A 16686-nucleotide genomic window follows, 5' to 3' on the forward strand; every position below is an offset into this window, starting at 1 on the left:
GTCTATTCCCAAAGGATTTGCTCCAGAACAACTCTAGAGACTGGTATCTCACTGATAATCTCTTTACGAGAAGCCGTGGGGAACTGCTTTGTATTCTCTCTGCATGGCAGAATAACTAGTTGGCGGGGAGGGGGTTCCATTCTGCCCAACTGCAAAAGCATCTGTTTTGTCTACCCACTTTAAGCTGTGTGTAAGTCTCTAAAAAGTAACTTTTCTGATGGCTCTAAAGGCCAGTTCAAACCTTTTTCAATTTGGTGCCTGGTGATTTTTCCATGGCTGAAGTTTTATTGGGGGTAAGCCTTGGGGTAGGAATAGAAATTGAAAAGACTTTCTTGTCAAGCCACATTTCAAAAGTGGATGTGTCAAATTAGCTTTCCTTAGCCCAAAATGAACAAACAGGCAATGAGCCATCTGGTGAAGACAGAGACCAAAAATACCTGGGGCAAAGACCTGATCCTGGATGACAAAAAGCATCTACAGTAAGAAAGGAAAGCCATCTCACAAGTATTTTGCCTATAGTGCAATAAAGGAATAATACATGATTTTGGTATTCTTGAAATTACTTTTTAAATTATGACTCAATTCTTCATATTTATTTCATAATAAAAGGGTTAAAGGGAAGATTACAGAAAAAATACTTCATAAATATTTAAACAGAAAGTTCAGATTCATGTTTTCCCATCCTGATGGAGTTTATTTATGGTCCTTAACCATCTTATGATAGGACAGAAATAATGTTAAATAGATTGAGAGACCCAAAGAAAATAATGATCTTGATATTTCAATGGACTTTTTGAGTATGTGAATCAACCATATGATCTAGCCCTATACAACAACTTGATTTGCTTCTCATCTGTTGTCCTATTGGCAGTGTCCCTACTTATCATGGCCTATAGAACTTGCTTCATCATGAAGCAATTGGAAAAAAATTCACCTAGCAAATCACCCACATAGAGCATAATTTTATCTTGCATACTATGTCGGGGCCTGGCTTCCACTATTCCTCCAAAGGGATCCCATTACACCAAACTGTCTTTTGAAATGCACTTTGCTTTCCAGCTCAAATAATCTTAATTAATTTCTTCACTGATCCTCTGCAGTCTATTCCATACTGGACCATTTGTGCTATTGGGTCATAAACTCCTAGAGAATGAAACCCTTAATTGTTCAGTGTGCTCCCTTTATATAGCCTCCATCCTCCAATGCTTTCCGAGTGCTCAGAAATATAGAAATTCTTAGTGTCAACCAGTAAAGAAAGCCCTTGGCATTTATTCTCGTGGTGAGTAATGAATCCCATACTACAGGTAATTATTAATAATAATAAATTTTAAAATAGACAATGACTATGAGACAACTAAAAGTTCCAAGTAGATCAGGAAAACATTATTATATTAAGAAAAGGAATAGTGCTTTTATTTCAAAGCAGATGAACAGAGCTGTCCTAAAAGAATTCTCTGACCAAAAGGCCCAGGCCAAAATAATGCTAGTAAACAACTGCTAAGAGCATGGATGTTTCCATTAGTTAAGGACAACGTTTTATTCTAGCAGCCACCTTGCCAATAAAATGTAAATAATGCTTTGGAAGGAGTCCAATTATCTGGTGCAGCAATGTAGTTGAAATAAACAAAAGCATCCACCTGTCACTTCTCTTCCCACCTACCCAGCCATTGCTGAGACTGAGAATGGATAAAGGTCCTGGATGTCAGAATGAAAGGGAGACTGGGTATTGAGTATCACTGAGTACCTCTTAACCAGCAAGGTAACTGGGCATGTCAGAGATTAAACCAACCATCTTACAATGACAGTAACTAAAAGTAAGCAGGAAGTTCAATCTCAGAGTAGATGGATTTAAAAAGAAAATGTTTAACATTGTGACACTGTTCAAATTAGAACATCGAGGAAGAATCTTCCGTGATACTCTTACTAAAAATAAGATCTTGACTGTAAGTCTTCTTTTATTGTTTCTTTTGCTTTATTGGCACAATATTAATAAGGTTTTTATTAGTCCCAGGCTCTATTCTTATGATGATTTCTAAAATCAGAAAGAATTATTCATTTCATCATTGAGCTGACCTTGGTCACCCCAGTAAAACCCGGATAAGCAAAGCTAAAAAGATAACTTTCACAGTCAATAACAGAAGTAGTTGACACATTCCCAGAGCCAGACATATAGTGGGCACTCAAAATATTGCTGAATGAATAATATATATCTATGCATGGATTGTTCCTGTCTGGTTAGAATGCTGTATACCTGAGGCAAGATGAAAAAAACCTGCAAGTCATATATATAGAAACACTGTATACATATACATTACTGTGTTCAAGTAATTAAACATTTTACCTGGTATATTTTCAAGAGGCTAAAGACATCTTTTAAAGATTCTATATGAGCAAAACCAGGGGAGAAATAACCACATGAATTGCAAAACAGTATATCTAGCCTGAAAGATGCTAATTAGGGTCCAGGGGGAGCTAATCAACCTCTTTGTTGAAGTAAAGATAAAACTTTTTGACAGCAAATGCTATCCTGATAAAATGGAATTTTCAATTACTCTATGAACATCTGGTTCATGCTACCATTTCTGGAGCCCAGCAGCACACTGCTTTGCAATGTCACAAAATAGTCTCCATTGAGAACTCCCTATTTTGCTAAGAGATTAATTGAAATGAGTGTTTGGAAATTTAGTGAGGTGAGAGGTGAGTCGGGGGATAGGTAAGAGGATAAGGAAAGGATGTTCAGTCACTGAATCATAATTTCATTAAAAGCCTAGAGGAAATTAAATTACACATTGTTGGTAGAGTGCTGAAAGTGTAAACGTCTTAATACACCTGTGGTTGAAACTAGAATATGCATAGTATGCAGTCTACAGAATATTTTCATGGCTAATTTGCAACAGTGGTTACATTAGGCACAGATCAAGTTCTTCAAATCCATGTTTTACACAACAAACATGTTAAATGATATTCAGGTGATGAAACTAGCAAATAAACAAGTTTAGGAAAATGCAGAAGAACCTACACTCCCAGAAATAAAGCAATCATTATATTGCATATTGGTGATTTTAGATGTCAAAATCAGCTAGATGTTATCACAAATTTCTGTATGTTGCTTCCATTTGGTATCAATTAGCATGGGAGGGAAACCAATTCAGTGTTGTAGTGAACTCCAAATTAGGTGCATATTAGAGCAATTAGAGTCATCTTTTCAGCTGATGAATTTATAATCAATAATTAAAATCATAAGGTAAGAGATTGAGTGTGATTTGAAACAAATTAGTTGGGCTTGGGACTAGTATGTACGGTTCTAAGACATGAACCTATAAACTCTAATTTCATATCAGGACTACACATTTGAGTATGCATAATGGGATATCCAAGTCATCACAAATGGGCATGCAAAGAAGCAAGGAGACAAAAGCCTCTTAACCCAGCACTATTCAATCCAAAAATAACCCTGATAGGAAGAGATTCAAGCCCAGTGAAACCCCCAATTGTGCAACAAACCCATGAGCCTCTGGCATCTCTGACCACCCTACTTTTTGGCTATTCTTCTTAGAGATTGCCTGCAGAAGTTGCATAGGAAGAAATTTTTGTCCCTGCCAGAAGGTGGTAATTTTACCAAATAACTCAAATTCAGGCAGGGAAAACAATGGTTAAAACATTTGAGTGCGACTCCCCAGCTCAGCACCAAATCACATCAGGAACCAGATCAGGTGGTAAAATCTGCTGAGTGATAACACTTACTTGCTCTCAAGGCACGCTGAGAGCTATAGAGAGATAGCATTGCAAAAAAGTGCCATATGCCAGTAGAAGTACAGGATAAAGAATGTTCCATCACCTTCTTTTCTGGGAAGCCATGAGAAGAGCTACAGTATGGGGGACAAGCTGAGACATATTAATTCAAAGGCACTGCAGATGATAAATGTAATTCAGTCACCTGGCAACCAGGAAATTCAGCTCAGCCAGTTCATCAACCCACTGACCTGGTTTTAGGCTTGTCAAGAGTGATACCAGGATTGATAATAATCCAGAAAGAAAAGATTCCTGCCATTCCATCATATCTCCACCCTGACCCAGCTCACAGATGTGTTTGGTTGGGGCAATCAAAATGCAATCAGTCAGTGATTGTCTTTCAACCACTATGCCTTAGGATAAAATGAAAAACATTTATTATATGAATCCAAGTTTGAGAAAATGCTAGAAAACGTTAATTTTTGAATCATTGCTATTGTTTGAGGTAGCAATATTCAACCCAAGTAAACTGGTGACACCACCTATGTGGCTAGCCTAGAGTTGATTGGGGATACAATTAAGTACCATTATGGAAAGCTCAGTAGTACTGGGATATCATAAGGTAGAGCCAGAGATGTAAACAAGGCCTGAATTCCCTTTGTAACTAAACTTTTATGATTCAACCAAATTGAAAAGAACAAACCCGAGGGTTGGTTCAAGGTTTAGCCACTGCTAGAATAATGGAAAAAATGAAGATACATAGATAAGAATCGAATATTGAGAAACAAAATGTAAAAGTGTTGCCAAAACAGAAGAGCAAAAAATTGTGTGCGTGTGTGTGTTTGTGTGTGTGTGTGCGTAGTCCCCATCTTAAACATAGGAGAGTCTTGGGATAATGCCACACATTTGCTTTAGAATCTCATTATTACAAGTCTACAGTATCTATACACAATACATCCCTTTTGTAAGAAACACTCCCTCAGAAAAATTAGCTGCAGTCCACTGGTACTATTTTCCTACAGACATGTGACAAAAAACTAAAACAGATGTTGTTCTAGCCAGGCACAAAGTGAGAATCAATTATGACTATTTCTTTTCCTGGAGTCATTTCATTTTAGAGAGCATCTAACTAAAACCCTTTCTGATACAAATGAAAAAGCATTTCTTTGAGACACAAGACTAGTAAATGATACATATCAGTCTGTATCCTGTGACACGCTGCTAATCCTCTGAGAATCAAATAGTCTCTGTTTCAGTTATATAAATGTTTAATTTTTTCATCTTTAGTCTTAGTAAGGTCACCCAGAAAGTATATTATCTCTGCGGATGGCACCACTCACCAATGAGAGAAGGCAGCAGTGCACAATCGGTAGTGACATATATATTATAGACTTTGACACTTGGATCTGCTGGGGAGGGGATGGATTAAACAATTTAATAGAATCTACAGTGACAAACTTTTTCTCCATAGAAAACATTTTATTTTGTGGATCGTACATTTTTTTTTTCCTTTGGATTCATTTACAAGACCAAAACAAAAGCATTTAATGATGTTTACAGTGAAATGAAACAGCTGAAGACCAGCACATAATCACCATATTTTTTCTCATCTTTAAGTCTTTTAGCAGTGGGGCTTCCAGCTGAGCTTGCGTCTAGCTTCTCTCAAGACATAGCCAAGCATTCTGAACCTTCACTGAGCCTAAACACCAAGCTGAATTCATAGTTCTTAATTGAAAAAGACAGGCTGTTTGCCTAGCATGTTTGCATCAGTAAAACATTGAAAATGACATTTGTGCCCAAGTCCGTCTGAACATTCTGCCTTAGCTGAACTCTGCTAATGTTTTTATAGCCTGGTTTATGCTTGGCTCCTCTTGCTAAAGCATGTGTGGCTGAGTTCCCAAAAATAGACTCTTCTTCATACATGAGGATGCCGTTCCTGACATGTGCTTTGAGGCATTTTTGACATGCACAGAATGTTACATTAAGTCAGCCATGTTTTCTTACCCTGGTCTCTCCTATGACCAATGGCATGCATTGGGATGCAATGGCATGCTTCCCTGGTGGCGCAGTGGTTGAGAATCTGCCTGCCAATGCAGGGAACGTGGGTTCAAGCCCTAGTCTGGGAAGATCCCACATGCCGCGGAGCAGCTGGGCCCGTGAGCCACAATTACTGAGCCTGTGCGTCTGGAGCCTGTGCTCCGCAAGAAGAGAGGCCGCGATAGTGAGAGGCCCGCGCACTGTGATGAAGAGTGGCCCCCGCTTGCCACAACTAGAGAAAGCCCTCACACAGAAACGAATACCCAACACAGTCATAAATAAATAAATAACAAATACTTTAAAAAAAAATCAGTGGGATTTGGCATCACAGCCCCATAGACAAAATGGGAAGTTTTGTACTCTCTCCTCAGTAAAAAGTACGCAATCTGTGGTCAGAGAACAGGGTCTCTTTCTGGGTAAAGTTAACCAACTTGATATGGAAATAAAACTCACCCCTTTGGTGTCATAAGTGCTGTGTTCTCTGCAACTCAACTGATCAGTCCAATTCATGTACTAAAGCAAAAAGAGGCATTTATTCCTAGTGAGAAGGCATCTGCTAATTTCCTATGTGTGCAGTGCAGTTATGATTGATGAGTATGTATGCAATATGTATAGGTAGTTAGCTTTTTAAATGCCTGAACATTATATGATCATAGGGGATCCACTCAGGGAGGGTGAAGAAGAGTCTGGACAGGTGTCAGGACATCTCAAAACCCTGTAGGAAAATACACTCATTACAGTAAAGTAATGCAGTGAGCCTCCAAACATCCTGGGTTCTTTGGAATCTATGGTTGCAACTTACAGCCGATCAGCCCTTACCATGATCAGGCATCTGAGATCCCATGGAGGTCACACTGGTGTTCAGCACATCATTGACAGCAGTGTCACAATACAGGCTTCGCTGGACATCATGCTCACTGTCAGTCTGGTCGCTCTCCTCATGGCCGCTATCCTTCAGGCTGTTGCCCTCTAAGTCCTTGAAGGTGGAGCTGCTGGGTTAAAGAAAGAATGATAATTTATAACTGTGATAGATCTGATTTTTAAAAATCTTTCAGAGCCAGGATGATGTCAGCTCTGTGGTGAGGCCAACAGCAACTGTATTGTCCAACAGGGCAGGAGGAAGAGAAATTTCTGTTTAAAGATCACGGAACTTAACATTGTAGAGAGGTTCCCACTACTGGATGCTGATGCAGCTAATACTTTCATTCACTTATCTTCAGTGCATCGCTACGGGTGAGGCGGAAGAAGCTACAACTCTGAAACAACCACCTGCAAAAAATATCATCATTTCAGAAGGTTTTTTTCTCTTCTTATACAATCAAATTAAAATAATAACAGCTAATGTTTACTGAGGGATTACTGTGCATGAGGCACTGTTCTAAGTGCTTGACATGAGTTAACTATTTTAATAATCACAACTCTATAAGAGACAGGTGCTATTAATATTCACATTTACAGGTGAAAAAAAGAGAGGCATACGGAAGTTAAATAACTTGTCCAAGGTCACACAGCTGGTTAAAATGTTAGCAGATCTAAGACCAAACCCAGGCAGTCTAGCTGCAGAGCCTGGACCCTTAAACACTATGTATACTACCTCTCCAAAGATATCTACTAACCAACTGTGAAAATGAAAGTGGCAGAAATTGAGGTAATGCAATTCAAATAGAAAGGGTTATCAGGATCAGAGAACTCAGGTCAGTTTTAACTGAGAAAGGTTGAGGGACAGAGTCAAAGAAAAAGAGGAGAGGTAGGAGCTGAGAAGAAGAGAGCCTTCATGCATGGAAAGTAAGACAAAAGTGAGAACCAGAGAGTGAACTCTAAGGAAACTGTGAGTGTAGCTATGCTAAGAACATGGCAACTTGCAGCTCAAGACTTTGTGTGTAAATTTTTCTTGCACCTATTAAATCAATCCACCATTCAATGCACTAAGCATACTACCCAAAAACCCCACACCATTTCTCACGAAATAGAGAACAATACATTAGGTACATCCATAGAGGCCCCATCTGCTATCTCTAATACTTTGTATGTCCTGACAGGATCTGCAGCTGTGCTCCACCATGGACCATAAATTATGCATCTGAAATACCTAGTGAATGGGGAATCCATTCCCTAGTCAGTGAGGAAGCTGCAAAGGCATACTCAAGAAAATGTGTTGTTGTCTCAACAAGGGAGAGTGGCACGCTTGTGAATTAGGACAAGTCCCAACAGACCTACCCTACCTCTGAAAAGGGAGCCCTGTGGAGATGACACTGCAAACTCGCTTGATCTGCTCAACCTTGAACATCCACAGGCCTGGCTCTCTGAAGCTTTGATAAGAACATTCAGTACATACGATGAAGAGCTATGCCATGGACACAATGGCTACATTGTCATTCTCCACACTTGGTCAAAAGGAAATCACAGCAGATTTTTAACATATGACCAACCTAGATGTAGAATGCTTGCTGCCCTGAATATGAAAAGGAAAAGATCAAAAGGGCAGTAACTGGAAAGCCATAATTGTCAGAAAATGAAGGGCAGAAGGGGGTGAAGCATTGACCTGTTTGCTAATTATTTTCAGAAAGAATAACTGAGCATCAACTGTATTAAAACTAAAATCACTCAATAGGCCAACTCACTCAGCTCCTCCAAATTATGTCATGCAGCTACTCAGCCCTGTGGACCCACCAGGATGCAGTTCTATTCAAAAATCAATCATCTTATGAGTCTTTTATGGTCATTAAGACCAAATGGAAACACATGCTTTAAAGTGTGTCACCACCTCTAGTTTTATGGCACAGATTTGGAGGCTTCCTGTAAATACTAATCGCACAGCATGAACAGATTCAAAGTTTGTTTTTTAGAAAAAAAATCTGGTCCTGCCCACATGCACCCCTGCACCTCAGGAGAAAGGAAACCTGCCTGGATGGTATTACTGGTTCCTACATTTTTATAACAAATAATTTTTTGACCTGCATTTCTGCTATCTGAAGCATGTGAAAATTTCTTTAATCCACAATGCAAAATTGTTACCTTAAACCACAGAATTCAACCCTGAATTGACTGCATTTCAGCAGTTGCTAAAACTTGCTTGAGATATACGATGGTGAGGGGTGTAGAATAAGGACAATGCAATTAACCATTCCTTAGAGCAAGGTTCTCAACCTCGGCACCATTGATATTTTGGGCTGCATAATTCTTTGTTGTGGGTTGGGGAGCGGGGGGTGTCCTGTGCATTGTAGGATATTTAGCAGCATCCCTGGCCTCTACCCACTAGATGCCAGTAGTGCCCTTCCCAGAAGTTACAACCAAAGATGTCTCCAGACATTGCCAAATCACTCCCGGGTGAGAACCACTGCTCTAGGTTCTTTAAACTCTTTTCCTGTAGCATATTAGATTTCCTGATTGTAGTGGAAAGAGCACTGAACTTGGAGTCATTAGAACAAGTGATAACCCATAATCTGCCACTTCATCTATGGGAACCTGGGCCTGATAGCTAATGTCTTTGTGCCTAGACTTCCTTGTCTGTAAAATGCATTTGCTGGGAACTCCCTGGTGGTCCAGTGGTTAGGATTCCACACTTTCACTGCCAAGGGCCCAGGTTCAATCCCTTGTCGGGGAACTAAGTACATCATTGTTAATCAACTATACTCCTATTTAAAAAAATAAAAAAGAAAGAAAGAAAAAGAAAAAAAGAAAAAACCTAAAAAAATAAAATAATAAAATTCATTTGCTAAAACCTCTTTCAAGAGGCCATTTTGAGGACACAATGAGATAGTTCACATGAAGTACCAGGTATACACAAATGCTCAGTAAATGGTTATTGTTTAATATGATCATTACTCCCATATATGGTAATGCTTTCATTGAGTTACAATTAAATATTATGTCCATAGTTTTTTTATAGGATTGACATAGGAAATGTATATATAAAGAATGTTTCTATATCTTCTATAAACTATAGTCAGACATTGTCCACTATGTTAATTTCTTCTAAAATTCAAGGACAGGAAAAAAATTCTCCTGTCAAATGTGTATCCTTCCTTTATTGAAAAATGAGAATGACACGCTCTGTATACTTACCTTTCTGTCTTGGCTTCTCAAAAGCTTCAAGGAAAATATAATGTTTAATTGCAGTGAGTTACATGCCAGGGATCTCTATTTAGCTTCTTGTAATTGGTTTTGGATCTGTCTTTTAAATTTTTGATCATCGTTTTTATATGCATCTAAATATTATAAACCACCTTGGAGCTTTTGGTTTTTTAGGTAGAAAGAAGAGAAATAATAAGATAGTGAAGAATTGGCTACTAGGACTTAAGGGACTGGTAAGGTGAGAATAAGTCATATATTCTCTAAAGAAAAGGCAAGGAGTATTAACCCCCTCCCCCAAACCTTAGAATAGTTAACTTGTTTAAAGCTCAGTTTGCCCATCTGACAAACTAAGTACCACTTACTGTCTAAGTACCACTTTTTCTCTCTCATCCTGTAAGGACATTTAGTGGCTTAATGAATGGATTTCTGTAAGGCAGTTTAAGACAGTAAGCAAGATGCTGCAAATTGTAAAACAGCCTGGTAACTGGCCACTCAACCAAAACAAATAACAATTTAAGCCAGGCCTAAAAAATGCTGATTCCACTTGCTTTATTACCTGTGTACTTCTTGGGAGATGAACGACTTGTAAACCAACTTTTGTGGGACAATAAATTAGGGTTCTTTTTGCAATGGTATTGCAAATACAAATGTTTCTATTACTTGCTCTGGTGGCCAAGAGAGGGACAAGTTTGTCTGAGAAAACTTAGAACAAGATTCTGCACACAATAATTACTCAGAAAATTCTTGGTGAATGAACGTTAATAACATTCTGACCCGTATTTACCCTTTAAAATATTAGAAATCTTTCCAAAAGACAGAAAAATCTGAAAGGAAACAGGTCTTATCTTCCTAGTAGGTCACACCACATACCCAGGAAATGCCTTCTGAGAATGAGAAAAGAGTGAAAGTCAAAAGAGAAGGGAAACTATATTTAAGAAACATAAGGAAGATCCCAGAGTGGTTCCTGGACCACCTGTATCACAATCACCTTGGGAACCCATGAAAACTGGAGATTCTCCAGGGATGGAGCTAGAGACTCTGCATTTAACAAGCCTCCCAGGAGATTCTAATGCACATAAAAGGCCAGAAATTGCAGGTTTAAAGAAACATTTAATGCTAGTTTTCAATGGAAAAATGCTGAGGTGTTTTTTTCAACTTTTTTCCTCCATTCCTTCAATAAACATGTACCAGCATTTGTTATAGACGAGGTACCATACCAGGTGCTGCAAAACCCCAGGACAATTTGGGTGGAAAAGGAAAGCACTATGCATGGTTTAGGAGCCAATGTTCACTTTTTTCCCCACACTGCTTCAGTACCATGTTCATTTTCTGTTTTATTTTCTTTGAGCTATAGCCACATGCACTGCTTGATATTGCTCAAAAAGCACTGCAGAAGCGGGTATCAGACAGCAGCACAGAAAACTGGCACGAGGAAAGTGTTGCAGCAGGGGCAAAGTAGCACTGCTGGCTTTCCTTGCTCTGAGACGACAGCAAGGAAACAAACATAGCAGGAAGGAAATCCATCCAGAAAAAAATCCTAACTGTCTTGGCTTGTTAATCTGGACTCTGACATAAATCTTGGGTATACCTGCAGGTTACAGGTGACGTTCTGAAAAAAAGAAAAAAAAAAAAACTACAGAAATATATCGCTAGATTACTCAGTGCAGAAGATTATGGGCGAATGTGCCATATATCTTCCGTTACCCTTCCAGATCTACTCTTCACCCTTCTCAACCTTGATTTGTGCTAGGAGAAACCCCTTGTCCTCTGGCTTTCCTTTGGTTTACCTTAGGTAGACAGATTAGAGAGAGAAAAAGAAGTCTGAGTGTAAGACAGTTAACAGCTGCTGGAGAATGCCAAAAAGAAGGATCCAAGAAGCATCCTTGGATGGGTAGAAAGTGAATAGAGGAAGAAAAGATGGATAGGAAAAGAAGTTCTCAAAGTTGGCCTGAAATTGGATTGGCATTTAAAGAAACAAGGACTTGATAATAAAATTAAAACTGATAATCAGATTCAGAATGTCCTGGCCAGGAGCTTTTTCCATGCATGTAAATGGATCCTCAAGAAACCACATACAGCGAAACGCCTTTCAAACATCACTGTGAGCTATTTGAACATGGTTTGTGTGGTTTTATCACCTAGTCACTACTCTCAACATTTTCCACACATTTTACATTTAAAATCGTTAGTCCCCCCCAAAAAGCATAGCACACAAGATTCCCTGTGTCTTTCCAGGTATTGTGCTTTGTCTAAATTCAATTGATCCTATAAATTCCAAGGCCTTTGTGGTTTTCTAAAGCCCTCAGGGTTCCAAAAACAGAACCTGGCAAAAATGCCTGTGTCCCTGAGCTTTCAGATGTTTCCTCTTAATCAAGGTTGTCCCTGGTAAAAAGCCACTATCTTTGATTTCAGGCAACATCAGGAGATTTTTCCACTGAGATCCTATTGAGTCCAGGTTGTGCCTTTTGTGTGTCCATGTTTGCAAACAAAAACAAATAAAGTAATTAATCAAAATCAGAAGTTCGAGTGAGTCCCAGAGCTGCTGTGGAAATACATGTGTCCCGAAAGCTAAATGTTCGAACATAAGTTTTCATCTCATCAGTTTGCCTTGTGCATTGGATATTCAGGTCTGACCTAAGACGGTGAGGGTCCCCAGGAGTCTTAGCTTTCTGCCATGCTATGAAAATCCGGCTTATGCTATGAGTTTAACCTGGTCGTAGAATTCTCAGGTACCCAGAGCTAGCCCAAGGGATCAATGAGGATAAGGTAAGTCACTGTTTTTACCAGAAGTTTAAAAAAGGAGCTATGAAATAACAGTTCTGAAGCAGAAAGAAAGCAAATTTCTGCTGTGGTTACTCTAATAAGTACACAAAAAAGAGGGCTTTTTCCCTCCTAATAAATCAGTCGGATAATTTTGAATTCCTCCCCTTTTGTTTTTATTCTGTGGGCCAAGGAAATATTCAAAATGGATTCCTCCCAACCCCTCAAAAACTTCCAAACAATGCTATGACTGTTAATACTGGGCTATCCATTTTCAGATAATTAACGATCGACACTTAAGGTCACAAGCGATTCCAGACCGATACAGATAAACCTAGCATGTTTTCAGGGGTTACTGCAGCATCGTGAATTAAATTAGTTCCGAATTAAAGTTGTTTGTACAACAAACTAGTTTATTCCTCGAATCCTACACCTCTGGTGATGTAAATTTATGGAATTAGAGCCAGCAAATAATAGAGTTTTCAGATCTCTACTGCAGCTCTAACATACCCTGCTTGCTTCTCTATTTCATTTCTATTATTTTAACAATCACACACAGAGTTCAATTTTAGCTGCAGAATAACCACTGGACCATTCAAGAGGATATTTGCATCAAACAGTAATAAAGGCATCATCTGAATGGTCAGTACCAATTTTTCTGCACAAGTTCTCTCCTTAGAGGACTCCCTGAACCCCTTGCCTTGCCTGCCTTGGGCACCTTGGTGCCCACCACACCAGATAGAAATCTTCCTTGGCAGTATGCAGCTCTGTATTCACATACACTGTGGTTCCATGGATAACTGAGTTATGACCAACCATTCACACAAATCTCAACTTTGAACGCTTCATTTGAAATACTTCTATTTCAAGATTTATTGAATTAGGCAAATATCTTTTCTTTCCCTCTCTCATCTATAAAGTTTTTTAAAGATAAGGAATTAGTTTATCTGTCATTAAAATAGCCTTAAAATGATTTCAAAGTTGTCAAAATAACAGCCATGCTGAAATTCTCTAGAAGTTCCACAGGAGAAAATTTTAATATTAGATTTCTTAATCATCACATGAAACTGTATTTTAATATGACCCCAATTTTATTTTGTCAATTATTTCTGTATACAGTTATGTAAAGAAACATGATAAAATGCCAACAGTGATTCTGGGTGGCGGAATTACCAGTGATTTTTACTTAGTTTTTTTTAACGCTTTTCTGAATTTTCCTAATTTTCTACAATAAACAGATAGGCATTTTCATTTCAAAATCTGAAAACGGCACCATTAAAAATATTTAATCTTTTTGCTTTTTATATTCAGTCAAGCTTAGTTGTAGAAATAGGCAAGCAAACCAACATACCTTTTGATTAAATGGGCTCGGCTGTTCACGTAGTTGGAGTCAAAAGAATAGTTTTCAGTCTGCAGTGGGGGAAAAAAAAAAGATTAAAAAGGTTACAGAGATGATTCATGAAAAGAGCTAAACTCTCCTACTTAGGAGGAATTTTTCTACTGGGCAAGAGGTAATGAATGAATCAGAAACCAAGGCCATAGTGGTGCAACAGCCTGACGAATGCCTGCCACCTCCTTGGGGCCCTGGGGGCTCTGTGGAGGCAGCTCTCCCAGGCAGATGAAGATGAACTTGACACAAACATCCCCTAGAATATGCCTGGCTACCGACCATGCAACCACTTAGGGAGGATACAGCATGACCCAAAATCTTTACAGAAACTAATTGCTTCCCATTCCCCAGTGGACACAATTCTGTGCCCATCAAATTGACTGGAAGTTCAAAGGTATTTTTATTAGTAGTAGATAATTAACATGTTAAAATATGTATTCCATAGATATGGAAATGCAAGCAAGGTAATCACTGTGGATTTAAACTGCACTTCCCTTTGTTTTAAGACATTTTGCTCAGCACTGGTTATACAGGAAGGCCTTCGTTTTATCACAGACATAAAGGCAAACAAGTATTATGCCTAAAACAGGATGAAGGGCAGTCCACAGGGGGTGCCAAAGCCTTTCATGTGAAACATGAAGTTTGCAAGCAAACCTATCATAGCAAGTTCCTATCATTAAAACACCACTGTCTAATCTGGTTACAGCAGACTGCCTGAGCAATGGTTTTACAAAAGCAAATGCAGAATACCTGCCAGATGAAAGAGATGGGATAACAGCTGATGAGCATCCAGAGGTTGGGGGTGGATTGAAGGGGGGGCAGCCTTAGAAGGGGGAACACAGGGAAAAGTCAACACTGAAGTAACTGAAAGTCCAGTAAAGTGGATCTTACCTCCAACACTAAAGTACTACTCTCCTTGAACCATTGTATAAACTGGAAAATGCCCAAACACATCTCCTCCGCTCTCCTGCCAGTCTACCAGAAATTCTCACCATTCTTACCATTCCTTAGGGCCTTCTGAAATCACTTCAACTGAAAGTGCCTGGGAAAGGAAACACAATAGCTGTCGAGCTAACAAAATAGTACATTCCTTTCCGATGACTACGTGTCTCACATTAGCTGCGCTAGGCTCTTAGATGCAGCTTTACGTTTCAAGGAGCTCAGAATTTGGTAGAGGGGAAAACAGGACAGGTGACAGCAGATCTAACTACCACATGAGCACCAAACAGCCAATAGTCAGGATAGGGACCCTAAGTATCTAGAGTAAGTGGGGATAGGGGTGGCGAGTAGGTGAGAGAAAGAAGGAAGAACGTATGGAGAAGAAAACTAAATCCCATCACTACCCTGTACTTACTCAGGCATGCCCGTGCCCTCCACATGCCCCTTATTTGAAGATAAGCTGTATAATATCCACCCACACTGCTTTTATCTAGAGGATAAAATCCCCTTTAATGAAAACCACAGTAAGTTTTTGTGCTGTTGGAAGGAATGGATTGGGAGAGTGAAAATCAAAAGGGTCAGTTCATTTCTAATTTGTTCGTAAGAAAACGGAGGCTGAAATTGTTGCAAACATAATTACAGAAGGAGGAAGCAAACTTGAAGGTGCATGGGGAATACAATGCTGGAAGAGGTTGTCCATCAGTCAGTCAACCAACAAGCACTTCTTGAACTGATTTTTATACCAACATAAAATGCAAAAATGGTGTTAGGTAAATGTGCTCTTCTATGATATTCAGTACAATATATAATTTAGTAAATGGAAATCTCCTAACCGCCCCCCAAAAAGCATTCTATCCAAATAAAACAGGGAATTGATTAAGCACTCAGGACTTTAATTATTAGTTTGTACAACCTGGGACAAATTACTTAATTTCTACGTGTCTCATTTTCCTCCTCTATAAAATAGGCATAATAGAACACAAATCCAAAGGGGAATTTCAAGTGCATTTATCATGACTCATGGTGGGAATGATGGAAACCCTTATCCTCTGCTTTCTACAGAACCTGGATCCGTGAGTAGGATCAGGGATTTGACCACATTCGGGCAATAAAAGAGTAACGTGTATACAGTCCATCTCAGCCTCCAAACTTCCTAAATCATTTTTTCAAGAAAGTTAATAGATAGAGAAACAGATGTAAAAGAAAGGAGGATACTGGCTTTGCAGGGAAAGCATGAGCAACATCCCAAGATGTTGTCATGTTAAAGAAGCCAGTTTTCAAGTAGAATATTTTACATAGACTTGCATATGAGGGTGTCCAATCTGTGTGCACTGTGCATCAAATATAGAGCCCTGTGGAGATGTGACCTCCAGGCATGGTGCCAGAACTCTGTTTGAGCAAATAAGCAAAACCATACAAATTTATCCCTGGTGACTACTACTTCTTGGTCCTAATGGAATAATATATCTCACCTTGAGGATTCCCACTCACAGGCACTGAGTTAAAAGAAGACACAAGTCTAAAAGGCTTGCTTATGGAAAGCTTAACAATTCTCTTTCCCTTGCTGTGATATACAGATGGGTTAACCTGGGCAGAAAAGCCAGCCATGATCTGCCACTGTAGGTAGGAGAGTATCATTGAAGCTTATCACCTTCCTATCTTTCTCCTTTTTCCTAGTCTAAAAGAGTAAACCCCCCTCCCATTCTCGTGGGTCCTGGCCTTCAAATGTAAATATTCCATTCCCCAAACCAGCA

General features: G+C 39.1%; 1 protein-coding gene across 2 annotated transcripts in view; it reads right to left on the reverse strand.

Annotated features, from left to right (window-relative positions):
• The window catches only part of PCDH19 (protocadherin 19), a 103386-nt gene that overhangs the window by 34536 nt on the left and 52164 nt on the right, over positions 1 to 16686 (reverse strand). Inside the window, exons 3-4 of one of the 2 annotated variants that reach the window (XM_059910294.1) lie at positions 13955 to 14013; positions 6589 to 6758 (exon numbers count right to left, since the gene is read on the reverse strand). In XM_059910294.1, the coding sequence (XP_059766277.1) occupies positions 6589 to 6758; positions 13955 to 14013 (229 nt within the window). Of the gene's footprint in view, positions 1 to 6588; positions 6762 to 13954; positions 14014 to 16686 lie in introns of both variants that reach the window. The other variant, XM_059910293.1, reaches the window with a different exon arrangement.

This window comes from Balaenoptera ricei, chromosome X (assembly GCF_028023285.1).
Source record: "Balaenoptera ricei isolate mBalRic1 chromosome X, mBalRic1.hap2, whole genome shotgun sequence".
Lineage (NCBI taxonomy): Eukaryota > Metazoa > Chordata > Mammalia > Artiodactyla > Balaenopteridae > Balaenoptera > Balaenoptera ricei.